At 44.9% G+C, this 24,231-nt stretch overlaps 1 protein-coding gene across 3 annotated transcripts; it reads right to left on the minus strand.

The window, feature by feature from the left end:
- Nucleotides 1-4,504: 4,504 nt before the first annotated feature.
- PPIH (peptidylprolyl isomerase H) lies at nucleotides 4,505-22,617 on the minus strand. 3 transcript variants are annotated; one of them, XM_025856525.2, is made up of 10 exons: nucleotides 22,208-22,617; nucleotides 21,816-21,880; nucleotides 21,473-21,496; nucleotides 21,205-21,249; nucleotides 20,902-20,944; nucleotides 16,868-16,960; nucleotides 13,067-13,154; nucleotides 12,549-12,589; nucleotides 11,698-11,786; nucleotides 4,505-4,707 (listed from the first exon to the last, which is right to left on the minus strand). In XM_025856525.2, the coding sequence occupies exons 1-9, from the start codon at nucleotides 22,322-22,324 to the stop codon at nucleotides 11,718-11,720; spliced, it is 585 nt and encodes a 194-aa protein (XP_025712310.1). In that variant the 5' UTR covers nucleotides 22,325-22,617; the 3' UTR covers nucleotides 4,505-4,707; nucleotides 11,698-11,717. The 3 variants fall into 3 exon arrangements, with proteins under 3 accessions (XP_025712310.1, XP_025712309.1, XP_073758893.1); XM_025856524.2 differs by having other exon boundaries at nucleotides 4,505-4,683; nucleotides 22,208-22,360; XM_073902792.1 differs by lacking the exon at nucleotides 21,205-21,249 and having other exon boundaries at nucleotides 4,505-4,683; nucleotides 22,208-22,356.
- Between the last annotated feature and the right edge of the window lie 1,614 nt (nucleotides 22,618-24,231).

The raw sequence follows: 24,231 nt of genomic DNA on the forward strand, positions 1-24,231 counted from the left end.
CACCACGAGAACCATAGAGTACCCGAGAGGACGGGCAGAGTGAACGTGACTTTCACGAGGCTGCAACGCGGGCGAGCAGGCGGGCCCCACGTCCAGGGTTAGGTCCTGGCCGAAGGAAGGGGGCCGCCAAACGCCTGACCCGGGGGCTTGAAAGAGGACCCGACACCTTAGCCTCATGTGGAGGGAAGGCCTTCCTCTCCCTGTTTTAAATGTGGTCCTTGTGACCTTAGATTGCGGATTGAGCCGTGTTTTCTATGATGGCTGTGTACTCAGCACAGCGAGGGTTTCTGGAACAGACTTAAACGTATGCATTCAAAGAGCGTCCGTTTTGGCAGAGCAGTCACCTTGGAGGGACCACGCAGTCCGTCAGACCGCCCCTGCTCAGCATATTTAGGGCGGAGGGCGGTGGTGTACTCCACGGGGACCTGCCTTCTGAACCATCTTACCAGGCAAAGAACTGTCTCGTTAAGTAGTCACGTCTTTCTATATTGGCCACAAATCAGATTTAATTTCAGTCCACGTTTATTGAGCAAGCTGGGCATTTTCCTTGCATTTTATCCGTACAACACCCATGTGAAATAGGGATTACTATCCTTATCTCACAAACGATTTATAATTGAGGCTGCCACCTGATGTAGCTGAAGTCCTCCACCTTCATTCGTTCTTTATTAAGGGTCTACTATCGGCTGGTTCACGACTCAGTTTCTGCCTTAAATTCAGTCTAGGGATGAAGGCAGAAATTTAAATACCCCAAACTCCAAACACTCCAGCTTTGCAGAAGCACAAAGCATTTTGGGAGTGGAGGTGGGAAGAAGGTGGAGTTGCTGACTCCAGGCACTAGGTTTATGCAAAAGCCTAGAGGCAAGGAGACGGGGTCTGGGGGAAACAGAAGTAGTCTAGTTAGACTAGAATGAAGACCTTGGGTTAGAGGTAGGCAGGTTCAAATTAGGAACATTTTATTTGAAATTATCCTAAGGGCAACACTGAGAAGGGTAATTTTAGAACTCTAAGTAGGGAGTGGCAAAATTTTTTTTTTAATGGCTACTAAGTGTGGGGCGCCTGGTGGCTCAGGTCATGATCCCAGGGTCCTGGGATGGAGCCCCCTCATCAGGCTCCCTGCTCAGCAGGAAGTCTGCTTCTCCCTCTCCCACTCGCCCTGCTTGTGTTCCCTCTCTCGCTGTGTCTCTGTCAAATAAATAAAATCTTAAAAAAAAAAAGGCTACTGAGTGGAGAAGGGGATGTAGAGGGACAAAATGGAAGTAGACAGTAGGCCAGTGCAGTATCATCTAGACTGTAAATTCCACCTCCTAAAGGCTTCCCTGAATCAGTCCTAAAAATCTCTAAATGTCAAACCAGAGTCTCTCATTCCTACTTCCGTGACACTAAGTATAGGCAATCATCTATTGCTTACAGCAGGGTAGGCAAACATTTTCTCTAAGGGCCAGATAGCAAATATTTTAAGCTTTGCAGGCCACACGATTCTGTCTCAACTGCTCAACCTTAGAGCCTGAAAGCAGCCAGACAATAAACAAGTGCACCTGTGTTCCAAAAAAACTTTATTTGTGGACACTGAAATTCGAATTTCGTATTTTTACATATCACAAAATATTCTTTTGTTTCAACTATTTAAACATTTAAAAAACATTCTTATTCTTAGCTTATGAGCCACTGAAAAACAGGGAGTGTGATCTGACCTGCCAACCACAGTTTGCTGACCCCTCACTTTAGAGCACTGCTGTAACCTCCTAGCCACTCTCTACCTCTTTCTTCCTCTAAGATTCTCCACCACAATATCCAGAGTGTTCTGAAAACATCTATCTGATCATGACAGTCTTATTACTACTGCCCTTAGGTTTGTCCAAATTCCTTATTGTGGTTTACAGGACTCTGTAGGACTTCTCCAAACTTACCTCTGACACTTCTTTCACATTCCTCATTCAACCTTCCAGGTGATATTTGAGCCATTGCTTCCTTTGAGCTATCACATACTATTCCTTCTACATATAACTCTTCCTTTCTCCCTTCTTCTCTTTTGACTGCTTAACTCTTCATCCTTTGGGTCTTGCCTCAGATGTTACCTTGTTAGGAGACCCTCCTATCCTAACACACTCCTTTGCATTAAATCTTCCTCTCCTCAGACTGAGTTCCTGAAGCATCTGGACTAGTACCTGACACATAGTATCTTAATAATTTTGTTCTATGAATAACATGGTACAGAAAATGGACTGGAGAAGGTACTGACAGCAGAGAGGTTGTCTGGGCAACTGCACCAGTAATCCAGGTGAAAAAGGCTTGCAGCAGTAATGTGTATGGACAGAATAGGCAGATTCTAGAGCGCTATTCGGCTGTTCCAGCTCCAGATAACTTTTGACTGTTAAAAAGAAAATGTTTCCTCAAAAGGCAGTTCTGCCAACACTGGGGACATTTAAAAGTGTGCCCTATAGGTTTGAGACCTTTTCCCCAAAGTGGACACTTAGAACAATGGGAGCAGCACCTCTGAATAAATGAGCAACCTTTGCTATCTAACTGCTTTGAAGGGGCTTCTCCAACAGAAATATCAATTCTGGAACATTTGTCTTTAAAATGTTACTTAAAAGTATCATTACTTACCCAGTTATTTCATAAGTTCCCTTCATGCTCAACGAGCAGAAAGATGAGTTATTTAAGAAATGAGTTTCTATACCCCTGCAGAGATGGCACTGAGGCACTAAAGGATAAATAGTTCCCGCCACAGTTCAACCCCTGCGCCAAGGTGGGAGCTTTCCACTCCAGTTTTCCTAGCCCCTGCCACAGTGCCCAGCATGGTGACCAGTTTAGACAACTCCAGGGCCACCCGTAAGTGATATGAAACGCAAGGTTCATTCCAAGAATCTCCTTTGCAAAATAATGTTCTAATAGACTCTGGCCCAAGAACATAGTTCCTCTTCCTAGAAAGCCCCCAATCTGTCAATACTTACCTCAAATGTTACCTCTTCCTTTCATGCTACCCCCCTCCCCCACAGCATACCATTGTACATACCATTCATGCAACAGGTATTTCTTGAGCACTTACTAGATACTTACCTTTTCTAGGTGCTGGGGGGCATAGCAACAAAACAAAACAACAAAACCGAATTTCCTGCCTTCCTACTAAGGGCTCACATTCTAATACCACACTGAACTGAAATGGGCCTATCTCCTGTACGTCACAAGCACGGGCCACATCCTACTCATCTTGCAGCTCCTGTGCCCAGGACAGAGACTGGCCTAGAATGCAGGTGCCAAGTGTAACTGAATTCAAATGAATGGCCCATCACGTCAGCTCAGGATCTGAGCTGCTCCTCCTCCTTCCTCTCTCTCTCTATAATTCCACCTTGTCTAGTTATTTAAAGATCTCTCCTCCACTAGGTCAGTCCTTTCTTCACTTTGTCCCTGAACCCTGTTTACTTAACTATAGAAAGTTGCAAATATCTATATTGTAGAGCCCTCATATATCTCACCAGCTCCCTGTACTCCAATACACTGAAATGGCACTTTTAACCAGGTTCTATTCTGTCACAGACTTCAGCTCTGTGCTACCTCTCTGCCACTGCCAGGAGGTATGAGTCATCCCTGCCCATAAGCCAAGAGGGAAAAAGTAGGAATGGCATGGAAATGGCCTCATGAAAGGAACACCAGGGAACTCTCTTTACCTCTTTAACATTATGCTCGGTGGGATCTTTCTGTGTTGGGCTATGTCCTTTCAAGATAAGCATTTTCCAAGGCATGTTACTGTTTACAAGTTGCTTTCATATCCATTTGCTTATTTGACCCTTTCAACAATGCTATGAAGTAGATAGGTATTATTATCCCCACTTTACAGATGAGAAAACCGAGGCTCTGAAAGGGGAAGATAATTTCTCAAAACCTCTACTGTTTAAAAAATGACCCAATATTGAAACCAAGATTTTTGAGTAAATTATTCCCACTTCATCATGATTGAGTAGACACATTCTACCAAATGGTCTCCAATCCAAAAATATCCCACCTTAGTGACCCTTACCCCACAGGTTCCAGAACCAACCACACAGAACCTACTGAGAACATCCTTGGAATAAATTGTGCTTATAGCCCTGGGGCTTTGCCTTCTTTGCCCAATCAGCTGGAACCCAAGAGGGGGCGGCTACAATTGCTTGCAAGTCTGAGGCATCACCTAACCACAGTGACGGTTTGGCTCTGGTCCATGCTAGCCTCGATAGCCAGTCCTTCTAGCTGAAGCATGAGGAGCACGGCTATCATTACAACTGTTTAAAAACAACACGTGTTGGGGTGCCTGGGTGGCTCAGTCGTTACGCGTTTGCCTTCAGCTCAGATCATGATCCCAGGGGTCCTGTGATCAAGCCCCGCATCGGGCTCCCTGCTCTGCGGGAAGCCTGCTTCTCCCTCTCCCACTCCCCCTGCTTGTGTTCCCTCTCTCGCTGTGTCTCTCTCTGTCAAATAAATAAAATCTTTAAAAAAATAAAAATAAAAATAAAAACAACACGTGTACCAAAACAAAACAAAACTTTATTTACAATTGAAAACTTAAACAGAAAATCTTGGGTTCTGAATCTGTGACACTTCCAAGGTCTCTTGATCAAAAAGGGCCGCAGCAGGCAGGGAAGCAAACACAGGGGCCAATCCGGATTATTTTACTCAAGAGCGTGACCCAGAGCAAGGGAAGGCCTACAACAGCAGAGAGGTGGAGGTCTGTTAGGGATGGACGAGATAGCAGCTCAGAGGCACAGGAAGGGAACATTCCATGAGAGACAATACTCCCATCTCTTCTCTACACTCCTAACCTGCTTTTCCCAAAAGAGCAGAACTGGTCTGACTCTTGCCCTCAGTCAGACCTTTGGTTCCCTAGGATTAAACTGAGAGGTATACTACACAAGAACCGAAAAGAAAGAAACTAACATTTTATGGCCACACATATCATCTCATTTATTTACCCTTCACAAACTCTGTGCCGTCTGTATTATCTGTAATCAAGCAAAAGAGGAAACTAGGGTCCCAAGGGGTTTAAAGGCTTGATGGGGTTTCCTGGTCTACTTGGCTCCAAAGTCTGTGTGTGTTTTTTGCCAGACCTCAATGGCTCTCTGTGGAGCTCTAGAACAAAGAGCAATCTTTCTTCCTTGCAGGTCTTGGTCCCAGTGTTACAGAGAAAGTAAAGTCCACACCCTTTGTTTATGGCCTTGGTCGTTAGCTTTACTAAAAGAACAGAGTGAGTACACTCAGAAACTACTCTGTCTCCCTCCCCATAAAAATAGCCACGCCCCTTTCCCTCCAAGGGAAAGTGCATCCTGGTGTCATACTGCAGATTCAGACAGAAGTTGAAACCTGGGCCCCCAAGCAGAATGCACAGAACTGCATAAATGCACTTTATAAGTTCAATGGTGCCCTAGGACCTAAGTTCTATCCTAGACCAGGCACTGTGTTAGTCAGCATGGTCCCTGCTTCAAGGAGTTCCGTCTACAGAAAACCAGGCCAACACATTTGTGATATGCTATGTTAGATGCTGTATAGAGAGATGAACCAAGTACTGTGTTAGCACCCAGGAAGGCACTGCTGACTGCGCCTAGACCTGGGAGGAGATGGAGGGACCAGGGAGTGATTCAGACTGATGTTAGCCACATGCTCCTGGGAGCAGCTGGGAGCAACTAGGATCAGTTAGAACTGCGTATATATAGTATGTATTTCTATTATAAGATACATGCTCAATACAGAAAATTGAAGCATACACGAGACAACAGAAATGGGGAAAAAAGAAACTTTGCTATCTCTACACTACACAAGTAACCAGTACTAACAGTTGGCTATATTTCACTACAGTAATTTCTGGAATAGTTAAATGTACTAAATCTTGACTTTGTCACTTAACAAACGTACCCTAGAAATCTGCCAACACATACAGATCTACTGTTTTTTGTTTTTAAGGCTATGTGGTATTTCACCGACTGGCGTACCTCAATGTGTGTGAGACCTGATTACAACACTGGGAGCTCTGCCTTTGTACTGGACTGGACTGGAATGAAGCCATTCTCCCCTCCCCTCCCTTTTTAGCTGGCAGGGCTTCTGCCTTTCAGGGCACGGAACAACAGTGTCACACACCCAGCAGGCATGCAAATATTTGCTGCCAAATCTCTGGTGCTCCCTAGACCTGTGTTTTCATGTGGAACCTTTTCTCTCGCCTGGACTGCTGCACTGAACACCTCACTGGCCTCAGCTTCTCCTCCACATTGCTGCCAGAATCACCTCTGGAATAAGAAAAGTCAATCACAATGTTCTTCTGCTCAAAATCCTCCAGTGGCTCCTGTTGGCCTGGCTCTTTTCAGAGGGCTGGGCTAAGCTCCCTTCTGACAATTTCTGGAGTATGATGGACTCTCACCCCAGGGGGAGAAAAATGTGCCTAGTGCCCAAAGCCCACTCTCAAGATAACACATGAGCATCTCAGCCTGCGCTGGTTCTCACAACTGGCCCTGGCCCCCTCCAGCCTTACTGTCTTACCCTTTGCTTTTCATACCTTCCTGCTTTGGCCATATGGCACGATGTGCAATTTCCCTTACACTTGCAGCTATTTCCTGCTTTTGTGCTTTTGCTCATGCTGTTCCCTCTGCCTGGAATGCCCTCCCGTTCTTAGCCACATGAGAAGTTCTCTTCTTTCACGTACTCGGCCACAGCATCATCTCTTCTGTAGTCTTCCCACACTGCTCCAGGCAGGCATGGGCGTTCCAGCTTTCCTTACTCTGTTCTGAACCTCCAGTCCAGTGTTTTATTGTGCTGTCATGGGCAGTTTCCCCCAGAGACTGTGAGTTCCCTGAAGGCAGGAACTGGGCTTTTCAAACTTGCAGCCTCCTATGCGGCATGGGACCCATCTTACTCCCTCAGTGCGTAGTTGTGGAAGGAATGAAGGACCAGCCTGTGTGCCAGCAACATGTCCCATTACCTTCCTCTACAGGAACATATCACAACTACGCGTAATCCCAGAATGGGGGACAGTGTTTCCTAAAGCTCAGTCATTCCCACAGCACCTTCCCCACTGTTCTATCCACCACCCACAGGTACAATTAATTTTTAACCTAATCACCATTTAAACTTTAAGAATGCCTCACTGTAAAATGATGTGTTGCACTAATCACATATTTTTCCTAAGATGCAAATGCTAAAGGATACTCATCACGGCACCACCTAGAGCAGGGTTACCCATGTTTCTCTGATAAGAAGCATCTGAGATGCTTGTTACAAACACAGCATACCAGATCCTACCTCAAACTCACTCAACTCGAACTCTCCAGGGAAGGGATCTGGGAATTAGTAGCTTTAACAAATGTCCCCCAGTGATTTGATTCTTTAGGGAAATTTGGGAAACAACGACAGAAGAAAGAGATCTACTGCTTGCTACAGGTACCACACGTGGGGATAACTGGAAGAGCAGCGGTTCAGACTTAGCTGGGCTGCCAGAGCTCACAGCCACTCCCTTTTCCAAGAGACTCTCAAGCTTTCCAAACAGAGGTTTCACCAGCCCCCAAGTGGTTCTAAGTAGCAAAGAACCTGATTCAGATTGCAGCAGGAGGATCCTGAGGGCCAAGGTTCACTTATGTATACCTAACCAAATTCATCATAAAAAGCTTTCACAGCACCCACTGAGATAAAACCATGGTTTCTACATCAAGAGTTGTACAGAAAACTTCATGTTCACTAAAACCAAAGTCAGGATCTACGGCAAAACCACAAGTTCTAGAAGTGCTTCCTAGGGAGGTAGAGCTGATCAAGTCACTGCGCTGTCTGCTATCTCCTTCCCATTTTCTTTGATTTTCAGTGCCTAGACACAAGGCCTCACATGCGCAATTAGGTGATATCTTGATTTGAATGCAGCAGATTCCTGCTGGACCAGTGCCACCAAGAGAGGATCTCCTTCTCGGTCTTTTCTGATTGGAATATGGTGGCATCTCGATTAAAAAGCAGGCTCTGTTATTCCACTACAGCCTTGCCACTCAAAGTTAGCATTAGCATCTCCTGAGTGCTGGTTAGAAAAGCAAAATCTCTGGCCCCATCCAGACCCATTGAGCCAGAACCAGCATTTTAATAAGATCTCCTGGTGAATCATAAGTGCATTGATGTTTGAGAAATACTGCCCAGTAGGGTTTGAAAACAGCATCTATATTAGCTGTCAACCATTATCCTGCCCCAAACAACGTCAGGGATCTGAAACACTCCCAGAGGAATTAGAGATGCTTATAACTTTACAGCTGGAAAGAAGAATGATGGGATGATGCCTTGCTCCCCGGGGAATTAATCTCCACTTTTCCTTACTTTCTCCCAAAGCACATTACTGAGAAACCCAAAGTGGAGCCCCTTTAGGTCAGACTGCCACCTAGATTCCCTAAAACTTGTGATAAGGATTTTTGGTAAAGTTAAATGAGATAATTCAAGTTCTTAGCTCAATATCTGAGCACAAGAAGTATGCAATAAATGATAACTGCCACTATGATATTGCCTCTAAGTATTAGCTATGAAAAATTCAGTTCTGAGCAAGTCATGGGTAGGAGACTGAATTGGAGGTACTGCACTTATATTTAATTAAAATTAAATAAAAAATTCAGTCCTTCAGTCCCATCAGCCACATATTTCAAGTGCTCAACTGTCACGTGTGGCTAGAGCTGCATGATGGACAGCATAGATACAGAACATTTCTACCATCACAGAAAGGAATTTCTATTGGATAGTTCTGGTCTAAGAAGCCTCTGGAACGTCAAATGGCCCTCGTGGAATCTGTTCTGCTTGGGTTGCAGGCTGAGAAGAGAGGCTTCCACGGGGGCAAAGGTTTACTTTGCCCTTTGCTAATCAGAGATGAGGAGGGGGGGACTGTGATCACCACCCTCAGAAATTAAGCCCTCAACAAGGATTTCCACGAACTTTCTATAAAGGGACGTGGAAAAATACAAAAAAGAAGGCCCAATCAAAAAATTTCTAAACACGGGGCGCCTGGGTGGCTCAGCTGTTAAGCGTCTGCCTTCAGCTCAGGTCATGATCCAGGGTCCTGGCATCGAGCCCCGCAACAGGCTTCCCGTCCGTAGGAAGCCTGCTTCTCCCTCTCCCACGCCCCCTGCTTGTGTTCCCTCTCTCGCTGTCTCTGTCAAATAAATAAAATCTTTAAAAACAAAAAATTTCTAAACACTATTCTTTTCATCTCTGTCCTCTGGTAGTGGTCAATGGTCAATCCTTAGAAGGAAAAGGACCTAGCAGCTCAACTTAGGTTCAGCAACGAAAGAAGTGGGAGAAGGAGGGAAATGCCAGCCACTACCAAAGAGGGAGAGCAGGTTGAGCCCTAGGGACCTCCAGTACTGGCAGAAAAGAAAGCTCAGGGTGTCAACTGTGCCTCAGAAGGGACCATTTGGCTGGACAAGAGAGAGGACCACATGCAGCTTCTAGTACACACTTGTGCATGCCTGCCTCAGCATTTGCTCACACCAGTTCCCTGCCTAAAATGCCTGACATTCTCCCTCTCTATTAACTCATGTAATAAATTTTTAATGAATGCCTGTAAGTGCCAGATGCTACGAACACAAAGTAAGTCACAGATAGAGGTATGTACAGTTATTAAAATGGTCTGGCACTTGACTAGATCTCCATTCAGAAAAAAAGGCAGAGAAAAGAAAAATAGATTCTAGGTGATTTTTAAAGTAAAATAAATAAATAAATAAATAAATAAATAAAATACCACATAAATAAAACCACAGAAATATTAGAAAAAATACAAAAGATATTATGATCTGAGATAGTAAGGACCTTCCTAAAACAAGACAAAAACCACAAAAGCCATAAGAAAAAAGACTGGTAATTCTGACCTCATCAAAATTTAGAACTTCTGTTTAACAAAGGATATCACCAAAGTTAAGATAAGCAACACAATGCCAGTTTTTGCTTAAAATATGTTCTGGACAAAATAGTCACAACATTTAAAATAGAAAACTAAGACGCAGAATTTATAACCATTCAAATCGTAAGAGAAGGATAAAATAAGCTATATGCTACAAACACAGCATATTGTCGGTTTGTTTTCATATGAAGTAGTTTTATGTGATGGAAGAGGAAAAGTCTTCAAGACATCTGCCAAATGGAAAACACATGAACAAAACAGTATGATGACATTTAGGAAAAACAAAACCTCCCAAAATAAGATAGGCATAGAAAAGGCCCTGATGGACATACATCAAACTGAAAGCAGTTACCTCCTGGGACAGAAGTGGGACTGGATGGGGAGGAGGGGTAATGACAAGGACTTGAACTGTTTTCTCGAGGCTGTATTATGTTACTTTTATGATTAAAAATAAACAACCAAATAAAATATGTGAACGTTCACTGAATTTTTTTTTTTAGAGCTATTAAAGTTACTATGTGGACAGCAGGGGAAGTTGGAACATGTATATTAAATAATATTACTGTGGTTATATAGGATGCTATTTTTAGGAGTTGTTTGCTGAAGTATTTAGGGGTAAAGTGTCAAGAAGTCTTCAACTTTCAAATGAGAAAGCAATGAAGGAAAACGATGGACGGAACGAAGGTAGAAAGGAGGGAAAGAAGGGGAGCAGGAAAGAGGAGAGGGACTGGGATGAGAGGGAAGAAGGGAAAGAAAAAACCAATGTCAAAGTAAAATGGTAACACAAGAATATTAACCATTGGTAAATCTGGGTGAAAGGGAGATGGGTGTTCAGTATACTATTCCTCCAACTTTTCTGCAGGTTTGAAAATTAAAAAAAGAAAAAAAAAGAAGGAAGGAAGGAAGAAAAGGCGAAACATCACCACCCCACACGTAGCTGATCAATTTCTCCCTTCAACTCTGATCAAACTTAGCAATGTCACTCAGGTTACTAGTGATCACTTCTGAGAATGTGTCTTACACCCCATAAGCTCCTGAAAGACAGAGGCATTTTTCAATTCTCTGTCACCTAGCACAGAGCAGGCAGTGGTGAGTGTGGGGAGGAAGTGGGCCCGTGCAGGCTGAGAAATGTGTTGCGTTTACTTATGAGGCTGGCAGATACAAAGTCAGGGCCTGGAAATGAGCATCAGGTTTTTTTTGTTTTTTGTTTTTTTTAGATTTGATTTATTTATTTTAGACAGAGAGAGCACAGAGGGAGACTAAGAGGGTGAAGCAGATTCCTCACTGAGCAGGGAGCGTGACTCAGGGCTCGACCCCAGGACCCTGGGATCATGACCTGAGCCGAAGACAGACACTTAACTGCCCCCCAGGTGCCCTGAGCATCAGTTTCAACAAGAGAGGCATGACAGCTGTGTCTCCTGGCTGCCCAGGCTGCTCCCAGCCCGGAGTCGCCCAGGAAAGGAGCCAGGTCCTTCCAGCAGGAGCACTGAATGGAAGGAACTACAGTCTAACAGTGATGTCAGAGACTGCCTACTGGTATTTGGTTGGTATTCAGGTTGATACTCTGTAGGCCACAAAGTGGTAGAAAAGTAAAATGCCTTAATAACTCTTTCTCTTCTGATCCTTACAATGAGCCTGAGATAGCGATTGTCTCCATTTGACAGATGAAGAAACAGGCTCAGAAAAGGGAAGTGATTTCCCCAAGGTCACATAGACAGGAAACGAGGCTCAGTCCCATGTTTTCAAGTCTAAAGTTCCTTCCACCAGGCCATGCTGTCTTCACTGGGGACTCCTAACCAGGAGGAGAAAGACACACGTACCTGATCAGTCTTGCTTTGGACTACATCTCCCCACACTGTGAGATCACCACAGGCAGCTTGGGCTTATTGTTGGGGCCTGTGGGAACATTCTAGGAGAGAAAGCACAGTGGAGATTCATCCGCTCAGACACACACCCTCACCAAACACGTACTGATGCCTGCCAGCCCCTGTGCTACAGACTGAGGACTCAGGGACTAAAATGCTAACAGTCCATGTCCTAGCACAAGGGTAAAAATAATCCAGATTGAAGAGAAAATGTCCAACATTTTAAAAAAATCAAACCTATGCTATAAAACAATGCAGTAAGTTATAAGACAGAGTTTACACAACAGGGCAGAGGAAGCACCCACTGCTTAAACAGGTCAAGAAGGATTCACACAGCAGGGGACATTTGAGCTGGGCCCAGGAGTATGGATGGGATCCCACCAGAAGGAAAAGAAAGGAGAGGAGCATTCCAGTAGAGAAAAGAGCACAAGCAAACGCTCAGAGGCAGAAATGTGTATGGCATATTTATTTAGAGAAGAGCTAAAAGCCTGACGAGACTGGAACCTGGAGGCAGCGGTGGCAGAAGGGGCTGTGGAGAGGTAGCGGGGACCAGGTCACAAAGGATCGTGGATTCACTGCTGAGTAGGATTTTATCAAGTAGGTGAAGGGGCCACCAGAGGCCAAACCTCAGTGAGCATCAGAAAGGCAAACTTATAGGCCAAGAACACAGGGAGGGGTGGGGGGCCATGGACTCCTCCCTCTTCCTGAGGGAGCCCATGTAACTGCAGGCAGTAAAGACTGGGCCTAACACACCCCTGCTACTAGACCAGAATGGTCAAGATAGAGGAAATCAAAACAGGACTCACCTCAATCTTTCGCATCACTAGAAGTCCATCAATGATTTTTCCTGTAGGAAGAGTATGAGTTAGACTTTATTATTCTCATTTGCATAGCACTTTCCAGCTTCCACTCTTAGCCAGCAACTCATTTGGTCCTCATACTACCATCAGAAAATTGACATTTGATGGAAGTGAAATGATTTGCCCAAGGTCACAGGTAGGAAGGAGTGGAGTACTAGGTCTGGGCGATTGCAAAGCCCTACTGTACCGTGCTCCCTCTGTGTGGCCTTTCTTAAGTGATACCATCCGGGTTTCCCTCCCAGACATACAGATCACCCAAGTGGTTACACACTACATCAGATAGCCCCTCAATCCTTCCCTCTGGCGCTCTAACCACACGTCCTCCCCACTTCCTACCACTTCCACCTTCCCAGAGCAGTTACATCAGTCGAGCACTCTTGGGACTGGAGTCTGAGGACTGGGTCCTTTGGAAGTCCCACTCCGTGTGGATGGGGCCCGGAATCTGGGACAGGAAGACGACTCACCAAACACTACGTGCTTCCCATCCAGCCAATCACATTTAGAGCAGGTGATGAAGAACTGGCAGCCATTTGTACTGGGACCACTGTTGGCCTGACAGAAACCAAGTATACCTTCAGTGAGTTTTCCTGGCCATGCTAGCTGAAGGGCAAGATTCCCAAAAGAGGGGAGCCTGGGTGGCTCAGTCGGTTAAGCATCTGCCTTCAGCTCAGGTCATGATCCCAGGGTCCTGGGGTCAAGCCCCGCATCAGGGCTCCCTGCTCAGCTGAGAGCCTGCTTCTCCCTCTCCCTCTGCCTGCCACTCCCCCTGCTTGTGCACTCTATCTCTGACAAATAAATAAAACCTTAAAAAAAAAAAAAAGATTCCCAAAAGAGCCTGTAGCCCTGATTCCTTTCTTTTAGCAAACCTTACTGAATACCTACTATAAGCCAGATCCTAAGCTAGGATCCAAGGATATAGAGATAAACAGGATACATAATCACTGCCCTCAAGGAGCTAGATCCTTAAATAAATGTACAGTTCTCCTGCGGTGTGGATTTTTAAAATGGGAACAATTGTTCACAGGGACTGATTTGCTGTATTTAATCCAACAAGGGTTATACCTGGATTATAGTTACAAGGTAGATACCATGGAGAAAAAGCCTGTTGCCTGTGCCATAAGCTCTTTTGTCTGAATAGCTTTGTATTGCACCATAACAATGGTAATAAAAGACTTTAAGAAGGTGTGAGAAGTTGCTACGCTAGTGCCATGCTAGAAAAAGACTACATTTAATCAATTGATGTTTGCTTTTTACAGCTACACCCAAAATCCTTTATTACTGAATTTTACAGGAAGAAGTATTTTTTTAATTGAGAATCTCAAAGTCTCTAGCCATATCCCATCTCCTTCCTTGAAATTGTTTCTACATTACATTTCACAATGCATTATAAAAGAATATGCTATGATTACGATGCACAATGATACTTTGTAAAGCGTTATCTGACTTATGAAGTGTACTTTTGTACTTTATATGTTGATACCCCAGAACTGCCTTTAAAATGCTAAATTCAGGCTTTTGTACATCAACAAGTCCACGTTACCTTTCAGTAGCACTGCCTTGTGACAGTGTCTGTCTGTGAACATTTTATTGCATACTTCCCTTGTCTAGGAAAAAAGGAGTAGACAATGGGAAACTGAGAGTACTCTTAAAAGCACAGGTCTCATACGATTAACATGACTGAGGCAGGACTGGAAATTATGAGATAGGTCATTAGCGGTAATCAGACACTTCATGGATTTAAGTTGGTTGATTCTGTGTTCAGCTGTGCAGAAATAAAAATGTGTATGAAATACATTCACGACACTGTCCAGGGGAATGTGCTCCCTACCTCACTAGGGATTTTATGTTATACTTAGAAATGCCCCACGTAAGATGAGGCTACTTTTGGGTTTTGTGCGTGTACTTACAAACATCTACAAGAAATCAAGGGAATGGCTGAGCCAGTCAGAGGAGGCACATGCCGTGGAATGAGGGACAGACTTCCCAGGGCTCCCAATTCTTTGCTTCCTTCTTTTCACCAATCAATCAAGCAGTCACTCAATCTACCTTGCTGCTGGTGTACGAACGTTTATTAGCAAGCAAGCAGGAGAATAGTCATACACGTTTTTATAGCTTAAGGGACACTCTGCCCTCAGCCACTCATTTACTCATTCTCTCAGGCAGTACAGCTTCCTGCTTTCGAGAGTAAGCTCTGGAGCCAGATGATGACCTCGCTGGAATCCCAGCTCTGCCACAGACCGTGTGACCTTAGTTTAGTCACATAACCTCTCTAGGCCTCAGTATTCTCATTTGTACCTATCTCAAAGGGATGCTGAAAGGATTAAAATGAATTAATGCAAATAGGATGTTTATTGAGCAATTGGCCAATAAATGTTACCTATCATTCTGATCATCTTTTGGTCGTTCATCTGTATCTGCTCCACGCCCTTCTGTATCAGGTAGTAGGGCTTGGAGACCACTGAGGCCCGGTCCCTGCCCTTGAGGAACTTAGGATTTAGGGGAGGATGGAAACAAAAACAATTGTGCCACATGATCTGTGATTGCACAACTTCACCAGTGTCAGCCTGAGGGAGCAGAGACCAACACTTCCTTCCATTTTTCTGACTCCTCCATAGATGGCATGCCCCTAGAAGGTTCTAGCCTTCCTGGAGAAGATCCAAGCCCACCTAAGCTACGCCTACAACATTTACCTGCACTTGCCCAGCCTGGCTTTCTGAAAAGGGGGCTTGCACACTGTTTGCTGGGCAGGTCTCACCCAATTCTCATGGCAGCCTCCTAACTGGCTTCTCTGTCCCCACCTCTTTGTTCCCATCTGCCACTCACACCACAGCCAGGGGCTTGGCTCTAAATCACAAAGTTGATCAACCCTGCTCAAAAAAGCATACGGCTCTCCATACCCTATCAAAGGAAGTCCACACACTTCATCCTCATTCTGGCATTTGAAGCCCTTGAGGGGCTAGACCCCAGCTTCCGCTCCAGTGTCTCTACTGGTCCTTCCCTCCCCCATTCACATCCTATGTTCTCATTCTTCCTCACCTTCTAACTCTTGACCGTGCTGCCCTGTTATCTGATGCCGCCCTCCTCCGTGAAGCCATGCCTGACCCCTCAAAGTAATGACTCTCATTCCGTGGGGCCCTCCCAGTACTTTTACATACCCTGAGGGGCCCTCACCTTAATAGATGGTGGTGTGAACTACACTACGCTGGGCTTGTCAGTTTGCATGTGTGATTTCCCCGTTAGATGTTAAGTGTCACAAGGGCAGGGATCAGGTATATACCTTGTACCCTACCCTAAGGCCTGAGACAGAGTGGGTGTCGGTAAACCTTCACTTGGTGAATGCCTGTGTAGTTAAGTGGAAGGGTAGGCAAGCAGGAGAGAGCATGTGCCTGTAAATATGGGGTCTGGGGGAGGGAGAATGGGGGCATTGCCAGGGAAATGGGTAATGAGGGGAGGCAGGGAGGGGACTGGAGAGTGAGAGGGATGCAGGGTAGGTGAGTAAGGAAAAAAGGAGGGCAGGATGAATAAGGGGAAGAAGGAGGTGTAAGCAGGCAGGAGAGTGAGCAGGAGTGGGACAGATGAGAGGGTTAAGTGTGGCAGGCCAGGGGCTGAGAAAGGAGAGTGAGGTATGGGAATGGGTCTAAGGAGGAAGCGGTGCCAGGCCAAGGGAGCAGGAGTGGTCAGCGAGCCCAGTGGGGATACCAGCCAGGAGGCAGCATGAGTGGAAGGGTGCCGGGGAATCCTGGTGGGTGGGGTGCCAAGCACATGGACTCTGGGTCCTGAAAGTGCAACTGGCCATGCTCTGAGCAACAGGGCTGGATGTTGAGCCACGTATCCCGGCTCAAACAGAGGTAAGAAAACATATAACAGAGTTCAGATGTGGCCCCCCAGACTGCTAGAGGTTCCAGCCGAACAAAATCAAAACTAGGGCGCCTGGGTGGCTCAGATGGTTGGGCGTCTGCCTTCGGCTCAGGTCACGATCCCGGGGTCCTGGGATCGAGTCCCGCATCGGGCTCCCTGCTCCTTGGGAGCCTGCTTCTCCCTCTGCTTCTCTCTCTCTCTCTCTCATGAATAAATAAATAAAATCTTAAAAAAAAAAATCAAAACTAATTGGGGAAGGAGGTGGGTGTGGCAGAGGTGAGTCCTGGGATAAGCAAGAGAAGTAAAGAATTTGCTTCCATCCTAAGAGATAGCACCGGGCCTCAAGAGGGGCCCAGACATCTGCTGGATACAAATCTAACCCAAAACCTTGACTGGACCTTACTTACCATGGAAAGCAGGCCTGGAGCTGAGTGTCTCAGTTTAAAATTTTCATCTGCAAATGGCCCCCGGTAAATACTGGCAACTCCAGTACCATCTCCCTGAGCAGAGAAAAAGGAAGTATTAGCAAGTTTTGAGTGTTGCTCCCCACCCCCCGCACCCCCCCGGAACCCAGAGGAGGAATACTGCTGCACCACAGCCAACTTTGTTAAGGTGCACTCTTCCTCTTGAAGGTCACTTTGCAAGTCACACCTCTTGGACCCTATCTTACAATCAAAGCCAGCCCCATCCAAGGCACCTGCAGCCCATACACTGGTCAGGGCATCGCACAGATTGGGTAAAACAGGTCACAGCTGGGCCTCTAGAATGCTCAGTTAAGACACAGGCAGAGTAGGGAACAACAGTACAATGATCACATACATAATCCTCGCCACACCCAAAGACTCTCATGCCTGCAGTCATATAAAATTACCCACTTAACTGACCACTATCCCCACTCCCCCAAGCTATGCAGGTGGATGGGCTCCTGGAAGCCTCATCTGCACAGATCCCACCCTCCTGACCAAAGCTGACTGGTTCAGGGGAAGATGCCCAACTAATACAGGGCCAACTAAAGTTCCTTCTCTGGGAATTGTAAAGGAGGACTGATGCTCTCTTTGAGGTTGAATTTATCATGTGAGCCTGGAAGCTGGGTGACCATCCTCTGCAAAGTCGACTGGAGAACAGAAAGAGAAGGCAACACACATGTATAGAGAGCACTGGAGAAACAGGAAAAAAAAAAGGACTGCCTTGGTTCTATGTGGCTTTCCAGTTCCTAGTTCTGTTTCTTCCTTTGGGTTTCATGAAACACCTTATCATAAATCCCCAATTTCTGCTTAAACTAGCTTTATTAGCATTATCTCTTCGCCCTGCCAGTAACCACATGGAATAAGCACTGTCTTCCTCATTTTTCAGGTGAGCCAACTTAAGTCAGGATAATAAAGCAACTTGGCCAAGCCATATTTGCAGTACCTTACACAGAATCCCTGAGAGGGTACCAAAAGACCAATTTCTTCCAGCCACTTAGTAAAGAAAAAGAACACTGGGCACACGGCAGAAAGGGAAAGCACTGACGTAGGGAAGAATCAAGGGGCTCCTATTGGGGCAAAGATTACCAAAGGGGATTAACATAAGCCAGACAAGGGAAAAAACTGTCCAAATCAAACCTTTATTTGGTTAAAAGTTAATAAAACCAAGCTCTGTGTAGTGGAAAGATTTGGATGTGAGTTCCGGATCAATCCTTTATGAGCTGGGAAAGTCACTTTGTACCACTGAGTCTCACTTCTTCCAGCTATCCAGTGAAGATGAAATCACCTGCTCTTTACACTGCTGCCATGAAGATCCAATCAGAAAAGACCTTGCAACTGATACAGCACTATATAAACGTGAGCTATTATCTTTAACTACACACAAATACCTATGTACATAGCAAAAGAAGAGAAAAACAAGTTCACTTCCAATTTCCCAATAAACCTGGGGGACAGATCACTTCTCGCATCCTTCTCTATAATTACATTATTTATTGCTCTCTAGGAGCCAGGGAAAATGACAAAATTAATTTTCAGAGCAAACAACAGAAAGTGACTTAAAAATTAAATGAATGGGGGGCGCCTGGGTGGCTCAGTTGGTTAAGCGACTGCCTTCGGCTCAGGTCATGATCCTGGAGTCCCGGGATAGAGTCCCACATCGGGCTCCCTGCTCAGCGGGGAGTCTGCTTCTCCCTCTAACCCTCTTCCCTCTCGTGCTCTCTATCTCTCATTCTCTCTCTCTCAAATAAATAAATAAAATCTTAAAAAAAATAATTAAATGAATAGAGGCACCTGGGTGGCTCAGTCGGTTAAGCATCTGCCCTCAGCTCAGGTCATGATACCAGGGTCCTGGGATCAAGCCCCACACTGGGCTCCCTGCTCAGTGGGGAATCTGCTTCTCCCTCTCCCTCTGCCACTCCCCCTGCTTGTGCTCTCTCTCAAATAAATAAAATCTTAAAATAAAAATCAAATGAATAAATAAATATTAAAAAAACAAAGCAACTTAAATCTTTAACAATAGTGGACTGATCAAATAAATTTATCTATTCGTAATGGAATATTATGTAGCTATTGTAAAGAATGACTTCATGACAAGGGAAAATGTAGACAATTATTAAGTATAAAAAATTACAACACAGGGGCGCCTGGGTGGCTCAGTCATTAAGCGTCTGCCTTCGGCTCAGGTCATGGTCCCAGGGTCCTGGGATCGAGCCCCGCATTGGGCTTCCTGCTGGGCGGGAAGCCTGCTTCTCCCTCCCACTCCCCTGTTTGTGTTCCCTCTCTCGCTGTGTGTCTCTCTCTGTCAAATAAAGAAATAAAATCTTTAAAAAAAAATTACAACATATACATGATCTTAAATCTGTTAAAAATTATGTCTGACACACACATATGCAACGGTAAGAATGACAGCTCTAAACTAAAATGCCAAGAACTTATTCCTTGAGAAGCAAGATTCCTTGAGATGACTTATTTTCTTTTTTGCACTTTTGCAACCAAAAAAAAAATTATTAAAACAAACACATATTCTTGGTCCAACTTTAGGTCTCAAATCCTACTTCTGCTTCTTGCTCATTTTATTTTTCCTTTCCTAAGAGTGGCTCTGAACAATTGTTTCTTGCTGATATTCAGCAAGAATATTTGACCAACTATGCTGTCTGACCCTGGGGCTATCTACAAGTGACTAGATGGGCCTGGCAATGACCAGCAAGAAGTTGGTCCTGTCCCTGTTAAGACAATTTGGCAATATAGGAGCCTATGGAAAGAAAGAAAAGAAGGCAGAGAATAGATTCTTAGCCCTTTTACCAGCTAACACAAAGTATATGGTCGCCCAAGCCCTACTACCATCAGGTGCAGCCAGGGGTTGCAAACTTAAATGCCCACAGGGACAAGTGACATAAATAAGGGAAGCAGATGACAGTGACTGAGGTGAAATGGCAAGGACAGACCCTGCTTAAAGGGAGCAGTTACTTGATTCCAAACCACTGTTGCTACATGAGAAACACAGGCCTAGTGCACCCCTATTTTCCATTCTTTATAGAGAAAACAAAACTCTGGAATTTTCTGGTGAAATGTCCTAGTTTTACAACATAACACACATGAAACAAAGCATATCTGAAAGCCTGGTTCAACCTAAAATCTGCCACTTTGTAACCTTACCTAGACAGGAAACAAGTCTTTAAAAACTCCTAAGACTTTAAATAAATATACACATGAAGGACAAAGAGTGTCTCCCAGATTCAAGAAAATAGCAACATGACTAACCAAATATTAGTAAGAAAAACCACCATGCACATGCACACAAGTGGTTGGCTAAGGACAAAAGTAGGTTTAAGAAGAGATATGGTTTATTCAAGCACCCTCCAAGGTCAGAGGAAGGGGAAGAGGGTTGGTATGAAAGACACATACAGTCTAGTCACAAGAAAGTTATGCTTCACAGTGAAGAACTATTCTCCTAGGCTCTGCTAGTAAATAGAGGAAACATCACTCCAGAACGATCTACCTCTGTTGCTCTGATTCTTTGCCCACTAATCGATTTTTGATGAAAAAACTCACTTTCCAGGCACTGTGATACCAGAGGTGGAAGGGAATTAGAGTATAAGCACTGAGCTCACTGAAAAAGGACTTACTGCCATTTAGGAAAAAAAAAATTGCATCTGATTTCTATCCAAGTTTCATGTGACTAACTAGTTTGTATCTCTCATGGATCATCTATAGGTATGCTGGGAAAGTTCAGTTTCTGGCCCTAAAAGGCTAGGATTTGGAAGTCAGTGACTCAAAGTGCTGATGTCTGTCATCTAGTAGTATAAAGAGTAGTAAGACAGCAACTCTAAAGGACATTCCTATACCCCCGTTCCCCATCAAACTTGGCTATTGTTTCAAGCCTTAGGACTGGGCCCTGTAGTAGAAATAGTAGCTCAGCAATAACAAAAAACAATATTCCTATAGGGCTTTGATAGCAAAGAAATAGTACTTACATTAACAAAATCCCCACCCTGAATCATGAAATCCTTTATGACCCTGAAACAGAGAATAAAGGATCCTGAGAGAAGGTTCTGTTGTTTAGAAAAACATTTAGTCATACTTTAGATTAACATTGATTTAAAAATAAAATGTTTATCACTGTGGCTTTTAATAAGCCTTCAAATCAATTGTTGAGTTCCCAAAAACTTTCTTCTCAAGATCTAGGAATTATCCTATGGTTTTATTTCCCTCTAAAGAGACAAATCCCCCAAGGAAGTAATTCTAAAAGCCTGCAGGATGGCTTGCCAAGGCCTTACCTGTGGAAGGTGCTCCCTTTGTATCCTATCGGAACCCCATCTTTTCTATAACCAAAAAGAAAGAAACTTGGAGTGATGACAGGTAATCATAGGCCTGTCCAGTTTACCACCCACTGGAGCCAAGGGACTCTCCTAAAGATAGTCGGAAGAAGTCTATTACTGTCACCAGCAATCATTCAAGTCCTGCCGGTGGTTCCCCAAAACCCCACTGCAGCCCCAGGACACCCTTCAAGAGCAAGCAGAGAAATCAACCACGTCTGAGACTGACCTGAATTCTCCAGTGCAGAACTGCCTGAAAGGGAAATGAGTGAACGATTCAGTCACCATGACATCACAGCTGACGGCGCCCTTAATGGGGTGGGGATGGGGGGAGCACAGACATTCGCGCCAGCAAGCCCACCAAAGGGCCAGCCGACATCCAGACACCTAAGCATACAAATTAACAACAAAATTGATACGGGAAGAGTAAAAACGGTGACTATTCAGAGAGCTACAGAGAGGACTCCGATCTCCAGGGCAGCGAGTGGACGGATAGAGGGAGGCAGAGGATAACGCGTACCGAGTCCAGCTTCTGGTTCAGTTAATCTAGCAGAGCTGGATCATCTCCTTACCTAAAATTCTCGGCCGTCTTAGGCACAACGTCCGCAAAGAGCTCGATCTTCATGCGGCCAACTTCCTGAAAGCGGCGGGAGATGGTCAGAATACCCGGTCCAAGACCATGAAGGCCTCAGCGAGCAGAGAACTGGAGGGGCTGACCCCTCTCTCCCCGTTGCCACCTCCGCCTCCACAGCCTCTCCTTCCATGCCGCCCAGTCCCTCCCCCTGCGGGGCGCTAGGATGGGCAAGACTCCTCCTCCCCCTCCCGTGCCCCCGCCCCGCAGGTCGGTAGGTTCTGGTCCAGTTTCGTTTTCTGGATTCTCGTGTCCGCTATCCCTGGGTGGGTGAGATCTTCCCGGCTGGCCCCGTGCAGTGTCCCTTCGGCGCAGTGGCTGCCTGGACCTCACCTGGCCGCCAATGCTGACATCAAAGAACACCACGGGATTGACAGGGCTTGAATTTGCCACCGCCATGGCTCCGACCCGGAAGCAGAAGACGGACGCATGGGTTCCGGCGATCCTCATCCCCGCTTTGCGGGTTAACTCTCCGGCGCAGGCGCAAAAAGAGCCAACCGAGGCCAGGCCCCGCCCCCCGGAAGTCCCGCCCGCCCCTGATGCGGAGGTCTTTCGGCCTGCAGCACCCAAACTGGGCGTTGCGGCAGTAGGCGGGGCCAGGACCTCTGAGCCCGCATATATGCGGTTTCTTATCCCTGCCCCTTAGTCTGTGAACCCTACGAAGGCAGGAATCTGTTCATCCTCAGCGCTTAGAACAGCCTGGCATATGTAGCCCTTCAGTTAAGTCAGGACACCAGAATTTTAGTTCTAGTTCTGCCACAAGCTTTCACTCCTGTCACTTACAATTTATTCCTGCAGAGCAGCTAGAGCTTTTTAAATAAATGTTTATAAATCATTCCTGGCTTCCCATATTTAGAGTAAGATCCAATTCCTTATATACAAAGGCCTACATTACATTATCTGGCCGCGCATACCTGGCCTCATCTTGTATCACCCTCAATCATGATACTTGGCTTTTCTGTCCCTCAAGGTCATGGAGATAGATACTCTCTTTATAGAGTCTTGGTACTAGCTGTTAACTGTTTTTAACATTTTTCTAGGTCTTAATGAAGGTAGGGAGTACTCCTTGTAGCTCAGGTCTCAGTTCAGCGGTCACTCAACCTAAAGTAGCCCATGGCCACTCTTTCAGATGCATCACTAGTTTATTTTCCTCATGCCACTCACCATCCAAAATTATATGGTCTATCTCCCCACCTCTGTGTCCCTGTCACACACACATACCTACCCTCCAACCTAATAGCACATTAACTCCAGGAAAGCAGAAACTGTTTGTCTTCACAGGTGTAGCTCTAATGCCTACTACTGAATAGCACATAGTAGGGATTCAATAGTGAAAGGCGACCTTGGGCAAGGTTTGGAGTCAGAGCATATATCTGATATCATAGCTATTATGTCCTATATCCTTTGATCATCCTTTCTAGGTCAGTCATCTGAGGAAGCAAGGGTTACATATAAAAATTCAATGTTTCAACTTCAGGTGTCTTTATTTTTGGTTACTTTTCCTTTCCCCTTGGTCTCCTTCTCTATCTCCAATTGAAGAAGAAAAAGGAGGAGAATAAGGATGGGAAGAAAGAACAGCAGGAATCACCCTTCAGTATAATTTATAGCAACTATTTTAACATAAATTTTTTAAATTGGTAATATCCAATGTTGATGAGGTTGTGGAAAAACTAGTACAAAGTGATGGTGAAAATAAATGATGATACCTAGCTTTTGTTAAGCAGCTACTAAGTTCTAAATACACATTTCATTTCATTTGGTTCTCACAACTCTATGAGACAGGAATGACTACTGTTCCCATTTTATGGACCAAGAAATTGAGGCTTAAAAGAGGTTGACTATAGGGGCGCCAGGGTGGCTCAGTTGGTTAAGCATCCCACTCGATCTCGGCTCAGGTCTTGACGTCAGTGTTGTGAATTCAAGCTCCACGTTGGGCTCCATGCTGGCATGGAGCCTACTTAATTAAAAAAAAAAAAGGAAAAAGAAAAGAAAAAAAGAGGTTGACGATAGAAACATTATGTTGACACTTTTTTTTTTTTAAAGCAACGCAACAAGTGATATACCAAAACTATATAACATTTGTATTTCTGACCCAATTATGCCAATCTTTTCTGGAGTAACTCAAGAGAAAAAAAGAGCTACATTCACAAAGACTTTCACCACTGCATAATCTCAAATAGTGAAAAAGTAGAAACAACTTAAGTGCAAACAACGAGAGAATTTATAAAACATCAACATGATAGAATATCATGTGGCTACTGAAAGAATTAATATGAAGACTATTGAAATACAGAAAAATGTTCTATGGTATATATTTTTTAAAGATTTTATTTATTTATTTGAGAGAGAGAGAATGA

This window comes from Callorhinus ursinus, unplaced genomic scaffold, assembly GCF_003265705.2.
Source record: "Callorhinus ursinus isolate GAN/ISIS: 27379988/994484 unplaced genomic scaffold, GSC_fseal_2.0 scaffold18, whole genome shotgun sequence".
NCBI lineage: Eukaryota > Metazoa > Chordata > Mammalia > Carnivora > Otariidae > Callorhinus > Callorhinus ursinus.